Source organism: Thamnophis sirtalis, unplaced genomic scaffold (genome assembly GCF_051295495.1).
Source record: "Thamnophis sirtalis isolate CommonGarterSnake01/CBP01778 unplaced genomic scaffold, rThaSir2_p1.2 scaffold_9, whole genome shotgun sequence".
Taxonomy (NCBI): Eukaryota; Metazoa; Chordata; class Lepidosauria; order Squamata; family Natricidae; genus Thamnophis; species Thamnophis sirtalis.
Window position 1 is genome coordinate 82,119,234 of NW_028261389.1, and position 13,078 is coordinate 82,132,311.

Below are 13,078 nucleotides of genomic sequence, written 5' to 3' on the forward strand. Positions count from 1 at the left end.
AATCTTCCCTTAATATTTTGAAAGAGTGCCATTGCTTATTTCTGGAGCGTGGATAATTTATTTAGTTATTATTATATTATTATAGGTTTGATGATACCATCTCTGCAGGGCCTCTGTTACAGACCAATGTTGTGTCAGAAACACAAATATCAGGATTCAAGACAGCCTGCCTATAGACGTAGTGATACTGTATTGTTTTCCAAGGCAGTAGCCACAGTGGAGACTACTGTAAGAAAAGCACCTGTAAGGCTTTGAGGCGTGAATATTATTATTAGGCGTATCAATCTTTTTCAATGCAGTTCGTCAGGATCCAAGTGCTTTTCCAACAGCAGCCAGAAGAGGGCGATATTGGTTAACTGTTGAAAGATAGCTAATGAAGACATCTGGGTCTTTGCTGGATCATCCGCTTAGATTTCAACTACATGGAATTAAACGTTTGCTGTTGGCAGTGCCAGGGTCCCCCTTTGAGCGTGCCTGGCCTAGGAAGTGCCGTGGTGAAAACTGAGTCCGGATGAGTCAGCGTCGTCGTTTATCCCTCTGGTGGCGACTACAGGAACAGGGACTTCCATATTAATATTATTATTGCTCCCGACAGCCTCCAAATCCTTCCCGGCTGGTTCCTAGTCTTCCTTTCGCCCCCTGACAGTATCAGAAAGTAAAAATACGGCGTCTCTTCAAAAGACGAAGCGGAGGAATATCTTTCACCAGCCCTCAAGTGCCCGGCATTTTCAGATATGAGAGGCGATTTTAATGTTTTGCCTCATAGCAGCAACAAAGGCCATTTAACTGTTCAGATTTAGATGAAGAAACATTTCTCACCACCAAGACAGATTCCCAAATGACGGCAGTTAAACCGCAGAAGAGTTTCTGTTTTCTGCATGTGTTCTCCAACCCTTGGGGGGATGGGCACACAAGATGCAGGTTGCATGAATAGGCTGGAGGTAAATGAAAGGCAACAAGGCAAATGAAAGGGAATTTACTGGAGAGCAGGACGGAATACAATTAGTAATGAATGTGTTTGAACTTGGCAGAGGCTGCAGTGCCAGGCCTGCAGCCATCTTTTCTTCTGGATCTCAGGCCTGCTACCCTTTCTATTCTTCTCCTGTGCCCTTTCTATGGTGGGGAAATGGGAGGGGGCATTGTACGGAGTTAGATGCAATGTAGCCATAACAACATTCTTCCTAGAAAGTCAAGGTCATCCTTTGTCTCTGCACCTCTGCACCTGATTGGAATTGGATGGGTGGAAGTTGCCAGCGTGGCAGTGAGAGATTGGACCATGGGATGGACTTGTGGGCGTGGGGGCAAGATCTTGAACTTTCAACTGGGTGGGGGAAACCGGGAAGCTTCCAGATTTGGGTTTCCCCAGATGTGCCAATGTGGCTCTCTTCCATCAATGGGAACTTTGAGCAATCCTTGGTCTTGGACGCTGATTTGCTTTTGGAGGCTATTTGGAACCCCGACATGCAAATCCTCTCGATGGTCCAACCCCTGGTAGCTGTTTTTACTCTCTTGGTCTCCTCCTCCTCCTTCCCCTGCTTTCCTCCTCCCTCTTCCCCCTCCTCTCCTGGAAGTGGGGCTTCTGAAAGAAGAGAGGCTCCTGAGAACGTGGGGGGTGGGTGTGCCCCACAAGAGCAGGGCAGTCATAAAACAAGTAATCCTCCACCTACGGCCACAAATGAGCCCCAAACTTCTGTTGTTACGTGAAACACTTGTTAAGTGATTATTTCCTATTTTACAACCTTTCTTGCCACAGTTGTTAAGTGAATCACTGTGGTTGTAAAGTCAGTAACATGGTGGTTAAGTGACACGAGGTGGCGCAGTGGTTAGAGTGCAATACTGCAAGCTACTTCAGCTGACTGCAGTTCTGCAGTTCGGCTGTTCAAATCTCACCTGCTCAAAGGTTGACTCAGCCTTCCATCCTTCCGAGGTGGATAAAATGAGGACCCGGATTGTTGTTGGGGGCAATATGCTGACTCTCTGTAAACCGCTTAGAGAGGGCTGAAAGCCCTATGAAGCGGTATATAAGTCCAACTGCTATTGCTATTGCTAATCTGGCTTCCACATTGATTTTGCTTGACAGAAGGTGGCAAAAATCACAGGACAATCGTCATGAATACGAGTCAGTGGACAAGCATCCAAATTTTGATCTGGTCATCCTGGGGAAGCTGCAATAAGTGTGGGAAAGGGTCACAAGTCACCTTTTTTTCAGTGATGTTGAACGGTTGCCAAATGAACTGTTGTAAGTTCGAGGACTACTTGTCATCCTAGCGCAACTAGCGTTGATGACCGCTTCTCTTCACTCCTTGTGGCCAACTGGGGCCAAACTCACCCCTCCACACACACACACACTAAATGCGCTGCCTCTTCTCTCCCGTCTCCCCCAGTGTCCGAGCCGAACCTACGACCCCTCGGTCAAGACCACCCGGGATTTCCCCGATGACGTCATCAGCTTCATCAAGCGCCACCCCCTGATGCACAGAGCGGTTGACCCCGTGGGAGGGGCCCCGGTCTTCACTCAGGTCAACGTGGATCACCGACTGACTCAGGTGGTGGTGGATCGGGTCACGGCCGAAGACGGGCAGTACGACGTCCTGTTCCTAGGCACAGGTGAGCCTCGGACAAAGAGAACCGTGTCCTCCTTTCCAAATCAGTAAAAGGCAAGCTTTGTGTCTCATTTCCCCCAAGGATTTCTTGGGATGGATGGAAAGACAAGGAGGGGATGTGCCACAATTTGATGGGTGGATGGATGGATTAGCCCTTGAGCCATATCAAAGGCCTGAGTTCCAGAAAAAAATTATTAGTGGAATTTGATAAAAGCAATTTAAAATGAAATTGGAATAAAATACGATTAAAAATGAAATTGGAAAAAAATACAATATTTTTAGGCATAGATAAAATTATATTTCGGTGTTACCCCTACAATCTACCCCAACGGTGTCTCACTTAATAACAAGTGATACGATAACTAGAGCAGAACATTTGCATCATTCACTACCCCAAGGTCCAGTTCGCTTCTGGCCCTGATGACAACATTGTGTGTGTGTGTGTGTGTGTGTGTGTGAGATAGATAGATAGATAGATAGATAGATAGATAGATAGATAGATAGATAGATAGATAGATAGATGGATGATAGGCAGATAGATAGATAGATAGATAGATAGATAGATAGATAGATAGATAGGCAGATAGATAGATAGATAGATAGATAGATAGATAGATAGATAGATAGATAGATAGATAGATAGCAGATAGCAGACTGCAAACGGTTGCATTTCTATACTGCACACAAAGAGTTAAAAGTCCTCTAGTTTTTTGAACTTGCAAGGTGACAAACCGATCGGCTTCTCATCTCCAATATAATGGAAGTCTCACATGAAGCAGCTTTGTTGATCCTGGTTTACCAACATTGTATTTCTATGCCCCTATTCCTCCGGAATGCCAAGTATCCTTACAGCATTTCCTCTCAAAGAAAAATCTCTATGTTAGAATTAGATAATAGCTCAATGCTTGGGACATTAAAGTTTCTTTCAAAGAGACAGACAGACAGACAGACAGACATAGATGATATAGATATAGATTTAGATCTTTTGCCAACCTAGCAGTTCGAAAGCACGTAAAAAATGCAAGTAAAAAAATAGGGACCACCTTTGGTGGGAAAGGAACAGCGTTCCATGCGCCTTTGGCGTTTAGTCATGCCGGCCACATGACCACGGAGACGTCTTCGGACAGCGCTGGCTCTTCGGCTTTGAAACAGAGATGATCACCGCCCCCTAGAGTCGGGAACAACTAGGACGTATGTGCGAGGGGAACCTTTACGTTTATAGATATAGATATGTAGATGTAGATGTAGATAATCAGGCAAACTTGCATACAATTTTTAAGAGGGACTTTTAGACCCATATGTTGAACAGAGATAGAAAAAACTTATTTTGGGTATGGAGGAAAATTGTGGAAAGCTAAAATTCTAGTGGAAAAGAATTTCCAAATGAGAAATACCAAGACTTTCTCATATCTGATCTGATGCTAAGATTAAAGGTATTTATGGCCTGGCATTATTTTGGCACCAGCCCTATTTAAATTGTCTCTAACCAGTCAGCTTTGCTCTTCCATATAATGGATGCCTGCAGGTTTTAAATAGTCAGCAGGTGGCAGTCCAGAATTTTAGCAGGGAAGATTCATCCAGACGATGGAAAAATAAGATTCTTCTGACATGTTGAGAAACTAGAAACTTGCTCCCTACTAAATCAACCTAATGGCAGTTTTCTCAGCAATTAAACATAATAGCATGAAGGGCTGAACAACGGTGTTTTTTGTGGTGGGTTCTGAAAGGAAGCTGAAACAAGCACTCAATTAATAAGCTTGCAAAGGGAATACACAGAGCCCATTTTTAGCCTCATCTCACCCACCAAATTGCCATGAAAATTTGACCCTCAATTCTTTGTCAGACGAATAAAAGCCTCCAAACATAAGAACTTAACAGATAAACAAAAACGTTAGAAAGAAGCAGAGAAGGTAGAGAAGGGATTCTGAAGGTCGGGCGTAAGTTTTCCGTTAATTCAAATTGGGATCATGTTTAGAAAAACTTATTTTTCCCCCAAAAAAGCTAATCAGAATCTTGAACTGGATACTTATTTCTCAGCCGTGTCAAGATTCTCAATGGGCACAAAAAGTACATTTTTTTTCCCAAGTAGTAGTAGAGATACCCTTTAATGTTTATCCGCCAATCGCAAATTCCAGGTGAGCAGCTATGAATAATATCTCTTCCAATCTGGGAACGTTTTGTAAATGTTGCCAAGCAATCAGGGCTGTTGGAAGGGAAGAAGCGGGAGGCAGGAGCTGGAGTGGGGAGTGGGGCTGAGAGGGTCATATAATGCTAAAGCCAGAGAAGGCCTTGGACGCCTCCGGCCACCCTCTGCTCTGGCCTGTAACGTCCCCGTGGTTCGTCCATGAGGCCAATGTGGAGAAAAGACAGGACACGAACTTTCTTGGGATGGAGCAACGACCCAGATTGGGGGTCTGAGAGCCCCCTTTTTTTGAGATAGGACAAAGGCAGGAGGAGCAATAGCATGTGAGTAAAAACAGCCTGTAAAAGTACAATTTCTAATCTACTGCTCAGTCTATATATGGTCAAATCCTGGGCGTCATTGGTAGGGCACATCTCAGGATGTTATGTTATGCACTATCAGGATGTTATGGAGTTTTAGGAGTTTGTTTTCTCCTGTGTGGTTCAGCAATGGCCGGGGGGGGGGGAGCCCCTCCTGGTTCCAGCCTCAGACTCTGCTGGGTTTTAGGAAGGGTTCCCTGGCAGTCATCAAGCACAGGGCGGAGGCTCACATCCTCTGGCTGCCTAGTGAAAAGGAAGCCTCCTTTGGGGGAGCAGAAGAGGAAAATCGGCCTTCTGTCTGGGTGGCCGGAGTCATTCGAGAACTTGGAAAAACCAGGTCAGGTTTTGTAATTTGTGCACTGGATACTTCAGTGGAGTAGCTGTGCACCACTCCAGAGTGTGAGGGTGGCTGCTTGTTTCTTTGCATAATCTTGAAGTCCTCTTAACAGCTGTGTGAAGATTCTTCCCTTTTCTTTACGTATCAAACAAAGAGTGAAAAGCAAGCAAGTTAAACATCTATGGGGGATTCTCAGCCATCCAGGTCATGGTTGTCCCAAAGGTGGCTTTTCAAGAGGCAACCGGACCTTCTTCGTTTCTCATTTAAGACGTTTCCCTTGTCACCCAAGATGCTTCTTCAGCTCTGAAGAAGCTCAGCTCAAAGAGCTGAAGAAACTTCTTGGATGAGAAGTGGAAGGTCTTCAGAGAAAAACCAGAAAGTCCAGTTGCCTCTTGAAAAAGCACCTTTGGGACAAGCAGGTTAAACGTTGTCAGAACCCAGAATTAACTCTACACCTCTAGAATCTTCATAATATGAAGGAGAAGTCAAGAGGCGTCACTCTGCTCCTCAAAATACAGCAATCTCTTGCAAAGCCACCACACCGTGTAGCATCAGGAATTGAGCTTAATTTTAGAGCTGCATTGTAGGCCTCAATTCACATTTGGGACCTTCCACCTTTCTCCCAGCATGGCATGTTTCAAGAGCTCCTATTCAGTCTTCTTCAGGCTGTACGTAACTAAACATTCCTTCCACCTCCAAAATGTGGTAAATAGACCAGACGCAGCTTTATTTTTTCAACCTTCAAGATTTGGTTTCCTCCTAGAAGAGCCGTCTTCCCCTCCTTCAGATTAAGCGATACTGCATGACATTTTAGCACGTTGGGAGGAATTTGACCAAAGTAGGAAATTGAATGTGGTCAGTTTACTGGAAACTATTTATCTCTCAATCATTCTCCTCTTAACAAAGATTAATACTAACGGTATAATTACCTTCATCATGAGGTTTAAATTTAGTGAAATTAGCATATGGGGCAGTCAGCGTAATCAAAGGAGAAGGTTGAAGCAGCGTCTGCAGTTAAGTTCAAAGATGCTTCTTTCCTTCAACTTTGCTCTTCGGTTATTTTAATTTCAGGATCCTTTGTTTGTTCAATCACTGCCATATGAAAAGATCCAGGCAGCAGACACGGTTCAGGCCAGGGGAAAATATAGGAAATAATTCACAATTGATTGCCGGAGGGGGGGGTAGAGTTGGCCTTGTTGTTGCTTGTGGCTCATTTGCATAATCCACTCACAATGTACCTGGGGGGCTTTTGGGGTGCATGGGAACCATTTTTGAATGATCAGGAAAAGTTTCTAGGGCTTAGTCCATGCGGAAAGGCATTGTCCAGGGTGGGAAACGGCTTGAGCTCTGAAGGCAGCACATGAAAAGTTTGCTTTGCAGTCATCCTTCTACACAACATTACGTAGCATTTGAGGGGAGAATTTGTGATCATTTATTAATTTCTTCCATATGTAGGAGAATAGGACGGTAATAAAATGCCAGCCCTCCCAGTTAAACCAGACAGGAAACGTCGCCAGGTGGTCTAATTCTACTTTATTGTCAGGCTACATTAGCAGAATCTTGCAAGTCTGAGAATACCAGTCTCCCACCGTCACTTTTCATAGTCTGATATGTTAGTCTGGGTCCTTCCTAACTTTCTTTCTTTGCCTGTTAAGCCTCTGTGGGCTCTCCGCCCTTTTCTCTGCTCCCTCCCTAGGCAGCATCTCTTCCTCTCCCTGGATGGATATGATGGATGGATGGATGGATGGATGGATGGATGGATGGATGGATAGATAGATAGATGGATGGGCTGTTGATAATTATAGGATCACCAACATGATCGCCAACGCCCGATGACAGATACGGCCCAAGAAAAAGAAGGATGGATGGAGTTTGAAGAAATGAACAGCATACAACTGTTATATTGTCCATGAGGCCACCTGGAGACTGGCTCAGAAACGTGACTTGTTTAGAGTTCAGCCATGATTAAAATGTCTTATACTTTATTCATTTAAATAACTTATATGGTCACCTATGTCACCTGGTCTTTTTTTTTGAAGATTTTTTTTTTAAATGAACACAAACAGACAAAAACAAAAAAAACACAAAACCATCTTCCATCACAAATTGTAGAAAATGTGACGGTTGGTTACAAAAACTTCCGTGCGTCCCTTCCACAGTCATCACCTACAATTCATACCGAATCACATATTTTTAAATCAAGTATGCAGTATTCATATACATTGCTTTCATCATACCTCTGAACTTCGTTTGACTGTAATTGTTTTTACATCCTTTTATATGAAACATTCCAATTTAGAGCAAAACCACATAATGGCATTCCATTAACGTCCCCCAACATGCTACAATAAAATTGCATCTTTATAACATGTTCTAAATTTTAAAAAACCATCCATTGTAAAAAACCAGCATTGTAAAAATAAAGGAAAAAATTCTTCATCCATTGGTATATAAAAAGAAATAAAAGTAGAAGAAGAAAAACTAATCCATTCAGTTTAAAAAATAGGAAACATTTGCAAAAGTTCCATCCATGAAAAAAGATTTTTTAAAAAACAAGGATAACACACTGTCTAATGTAGCTTAATTTCGCCGCTTACTTTCTTCTGTTTTCAAATTTAATTTAACTTTGATTTGTTTACAGGAAAGTGCTGACAAGAGAAGAGTTTCTGGAGTGGGAAACATCATGATAGATTTATTTTTTCAGCAGAATCTTTTCCTTTTCAGATACCGGAACTGTGCTGAAAGTTTTGAGCATCACCAAGGAAAAATGGGACATGGAAGAGGTGATTCTGGAAGAACTGCAAGTATTCAAGGTAAGCCTCCCAAAAGCAAACTATTTTTTTACAAAGGATTGTAAATAGGTAGTCAGATATTTGCTTTTTATTTTATTATAATAATAGTACTGCAATGTGCTCTACATGGGGCTGCCCTTGAAGAGTATTCGGCGACTTCAGCTTGTCCAGAATGCAGCCGTGCGAGCGATCGTGGGTGCACCTCGATTCACCCACGTAACACCTATCCTCCGCGAGCTGCACTGGCTGCCTATTGGTCTCTGGATACACTTCAAGGCGCTAGTTGTCACTTATAAAGCCCTTCATGGTATTGGACCTGGGTACTTGAGAGACCGCCTGCTGCCAATTACCTCCACTAGACCAATAAGATCCCACAGATTAGGCCTCCTCCGAATTCCATCCGCCGGCCAGTGCCGATTGGCGACTACCCGGAGGAGGGCCTTCTCTGTGGCTGCTCCGACCCTCTGGAACGAACTCCCCGTGGAGATTCGGACCCTCACCACCCTCCAGGCCTTCCGCAAAGCCCTCAAAACCTGGCTGTTCCGACAGGCCTGGGACTAAAGACCTGCAGCCCCACTCCGAATGGTATGATTGTTGTGTTTCTTAACTGTGTATGTCTTTATATTTTGTAATTTTTGTTGTTTTCCCCTCCCTTGAATTGTGAGCCGCCCTGAGTCCCTTCAGGGAAAAGGGCGGCATACAAATAAAGTAAATTCAAATTCAAATTATGACATTTATTTGCCATCCAATGACTCTGGGCAGCTAAGAAAGATTTGGGCCCAGAGGAAAGACTTCAATAACAGCAACCTAAACAGGGTGTTGGCTTTTTTGTGTACGGAGAGGGAGAAAAAGGGTGAAATTGGAGATCAGCCCTGGTGGAGTCAAAGTCTGCAGTCAATTTCAAGGGTAGGAAAAGCCTCCTTATCACCTTCCTGGGGTGCTGCGTCCCTGTTCCAAATCACGTCATTTTCTCCAGGCTGCTGATTAAGCAGGTCTCCTGCCAATAGCGGTGATGTAATGAGCTTTTCCGGGGTTTGGTTCGCACGCATTAGCGGTGCCACCCCTCAGAATCCAGTCTTCTTCCAGGCAAGCACGCTGGTTGTCTTCATGAACACCTTCAGGGTGTTCAGATATTGCAAAAATGATCATTTCACAGGGAAAAAAACTTTTTTTAAAAAAAAGAAATTAATCTCCCTGTGTGCTTTTTTGTGACGTTAAGTAGATGTGATGATTCTTGTTTTAAGCCTCCTTCCCATATCATCTTTTGGCTGCCAGAGACACCAATTACAACTACATCAAGTTGGGGAAAAAAATCAAGAATCGCCAATCAGCTGCCAAGTAATCTGGAATGATTAAGCATGTACCAATTTGTTGCATATTTGTAGTATCGGATTTAATACCAAAGAGAGATATTAGCTCAGCAGATGTTCTTCTTCTACCCTATGCACTTCGTTTCTTTTCCTTTTTCCCCCCCTTACAGACAAAAATTAGAAGGGGAAAATCACCGTAGGCTCTGTATATTTTTATTAACCCATCTGAGGGTTATTTAGTTTGATGTAGGTATTTCCAAGAACCTCGTGATTGACAGCAGCGAGGGCTTTCCTCACTCAAGGAATATTGTAGCCCACGTTGCTTGCTTCCACCAAAAGATTTATTTGACCACCCAGAGATGGTTCAATTCGAATGGAAGCAATTAATACGTTCTTCCTGAAATCTCTCGGGAAGAGTTCTTTGGCAAAATCAAATCCAGGAAGCAACTTCAAAAACTCAAGACTGCACTGGGGCGTTTCCCCCCCCCCCCCATCAAATCACCTTCATTTGCACAGATTATATGAGCCTGGAATTCCATTCTGATATTCCAAGTTAGACCCCAAAGATAATGGATTTCTCAAAAAGGCTTTGATGCAAACTGGTTTTTTTTGGGTGATGTGAGAAATATATCACTCCCTGATAACATCTTTTCCTCTCGATGAAGGCAAGCGATGTTGACCTTGTCTTCACTGTCGTTTTTTTATTTGCTTTGCAGCACCCATCACCTATCTTGACTATGGAAATGTCTCCAAAGCAGGTAATTCACAAGTAGTAATTTTAACCCTTGATAAGTGGCTTTTTTAAAGTCCATGTCTTAATATTTTATGATTTAATATTTGCTCAGGGTTCCCCCCCTCCCCCTATCTTACCCTTTCTGGTCCTTTCTGGTCCTTTCTGCCAAAATTACTCCTTTTGATTTGAAATCCATTGCCACATTCCACATGAACACTCTACGTTCATTGCATATTAACAGAAAAACAGCAAAAGAGAGAAGCAATAAAGAAGATGTTGCATGCATACCTATTACTTTGATTCTTCCTCGATGACAGCTTTTATGCAGAACCTATTTGTCACATTGATACATCAGTAACTGTATTATGCCAATCCAATCATGTGCGCTCAGAAGTTAGTCTTAGTGGCTTCAGCAGGATTTATGCTATCATAAACAAATTTAGGGTTCCATCTTCAATTGGAGCAATTGTTTTTATCTCTCTAGACTTGGTCATTTGCCAAGATTACAGGGAACTTCGTACCTTTATCAACATTTAAATCAGGGTTTCTTAACTTTAGCCACTTTACGATGGATGGACTTCAACTCCCAGAATTCTCCAGCCAGCATGCTGGGAGTTGAAATCCATACACTTTCAATTTCAACACTTGAAGAGCCATGAAAAGCTTGGATAATCTCAACCCTTTTAGAAACTCAGGTTCATTAATTAGAAGATAGAGAAGTCTGGAGTTTGCTACTTAATCAGTTTGTGTCTCTGTTTGCAGCTCCTTTAGATTTCTGTCAGTGTTGTATTTTTTTACTGTGTTATTGGTCCTGCATTTTCAAACAGACTTGAGGCCAAATCTAAATAATTGGAAGTGATGCCATGATGTTAAACAGGTGAACTGTTTAAGTTCACTGTTTAAGAAAGTCTTTAAAGTCTCTGGGGGAAAAATACCACGGTTTTCTGCTTATCTTTATAACAAAATCGTTGCAGAAAATATTGTGTATTGTGAGCCAATGAACCCAGTTAAAGCAAATTGATTTAACTATGTGGAAAGAGGCCACTTCATGGATTCTGTTCCCTGCTCTATAAACCGTAATATTGGTGGACATGTTTCTACAATAGCAGATTTTTTTAAAAGTACTTTAATGCTATAAATCAAGTTGTTTCTCATTTGTTTGCCTTGTCTGATTTGTAGCAACAATTGTACATTGGTTCCAGAGATGGGCTAGCTCAGCTTTCCTTGCACAGATGTCACACGTATGGGAAGGCGTGTGCTGACTGCTGCCTTGCCAGAGACCCCTATTGTGCTTGGGATGGAAATTCCTGCTCCAGATACACCCCAACCTCCAAAAGGTAAGGTACCTGCCCTTCTGAACTGCCAATGACGGCTTGTTCCTTGAACCAGAGTCAGGATGAAGCCCATTTCCCGAGGAGCATATTAGGATCCCCCTTCCCTCTTTCTCCATTGATGTCTTCCATCATTTTCCCTACTAGGTTCTCTACAGGGTCCTTGGTTGCCTATTCACATTGGAATAAAATCTCTCTGAAACATTATGTCAACAAAAGCCATAATTAAAATGAGATCAGATGTGACTGCAATGGGGCGTTGCCGAAATGGAGTTCCTAATAAATGACTAGATTTCTTTTGAAACTTGGCTTCGGGCTCATGAATTAATTAGGGCACCTTTCGGAAACCTGACCCCTTAGCAATTAGATAGAAAGGGTCATTTTTGATCCCTTATTTGATGTAGTCTCAGGTTCCATGGCAAGATCTCTTGGCAACTCTTTCTTTGCTTGAAAGAAATCCTGGGATTGAAGAGACAAGAAAGTTGGAACGGGGACGAGTTGAAAGATCTTCTTAAAGTACCAAGTGCTTTATAATCTTCTTCTTCAGGGTCATTTCTTTGCATCTTAGACCCTTCCTCAGCATGCACAGCCAATGGACCTCCATACTTTGGTTCAGTCCATGAATTGTCTTCCTGAAATATAACGTACATACCAAGCAGGAACATGAGAATTCCATCTTAAATGCATTTGAGCAGTGATTTGTTCATAAGGAACTTACTTGTTCATTTTCTAGGCGTGCAAGGAGGCAAGATGTGAAATACGGAGACCCGATTACCCAGTGCTGGGATGTTGAAGACAGTAAGTATTGGGTTGATGTTCTTGTTTCCAACATCTCTCGCTTCAGTTGAGAAGATGGCAACCTTCATTAATCCAACCAAAAGTGGTGGCTGTTTTTTGGTTGTTTTGTTTTAAAAACTCAGGGTCTTCCTTTCTGTCTCAGCGGGATGCCTCGGTCTCTTCTGGATGCTGAGAATTGTATTCTTGACTCTTGTTATTCGGTGATGAGCTAATGAGGTTGTCCATTCCGAAGAATACAGTTGCATAAAGAAGAATATTTGTAGCCAGGATTGAATAGAGTAGAACAGAACAGAACAGAACTTCTTTATTGGCCGAGTGTGATCAGATACACAAGACATTTGCCTCCTGGGCATAAGCTTAAGTGTACAAATTGGCGCCCGTATTCCATAACCAAAGGTGGCTGGTGTACCGTTACGCTTTCTGAATATTGGAACTTACTCTTTAGCTATCAGCAGCAGCCATCAAGAGGTGGGAAAAAAGTCCTTCTGGAACCCAAATGGGAAAATATTGTGTCTACAAGAATGCGGGAAGACTTGTGGTGAGGGAGCCAAATGAGGAGAGTTTCCTGAAGCAAAATCATCAAATACACTTCTTACATTTTCTTACTTAATTTCGCACAGCGACTCTTGGATCGAAGTGTGCAATCTTAGTTCCAATTAGCCAGCAATCCAG

General features: G+C 42.7%; 1 protein-coding gene across 1 annotated transcript in view; it reads left to right on the plus strand.

Moving 5' to 3' along the window:
* SEMA3D (semaphorin 3D) overlaps positions 1-13,078 on the plus strand; it is an 82,183-nt gene that overhangs the window by 52,667 nt on the left and 16,438 nt on the right. Inside the window, exons 11-15 of the mRNA XM_087722427.1 lie at positions 2,385-2,607; positions 8,167-8,255; positions 10,261-10,302; positions 11,457-11,614; positions 12,342-12,406. Coding sequence (XP_087578553.1) covers positions 2,385-2,607; positions 8,167-8,255; positions 10,261-10,302; positions 11,457-11,614; positions 12,342-12,406 — 577 coding nt within the window. The remainder of the gene's footprint in view (positions 1-2,384; positions 2,608-8,166; positions 8,256-10,260; positions 10,303-11,456; positions 11,615-12,341; positions 12,407-13,078) is intronic.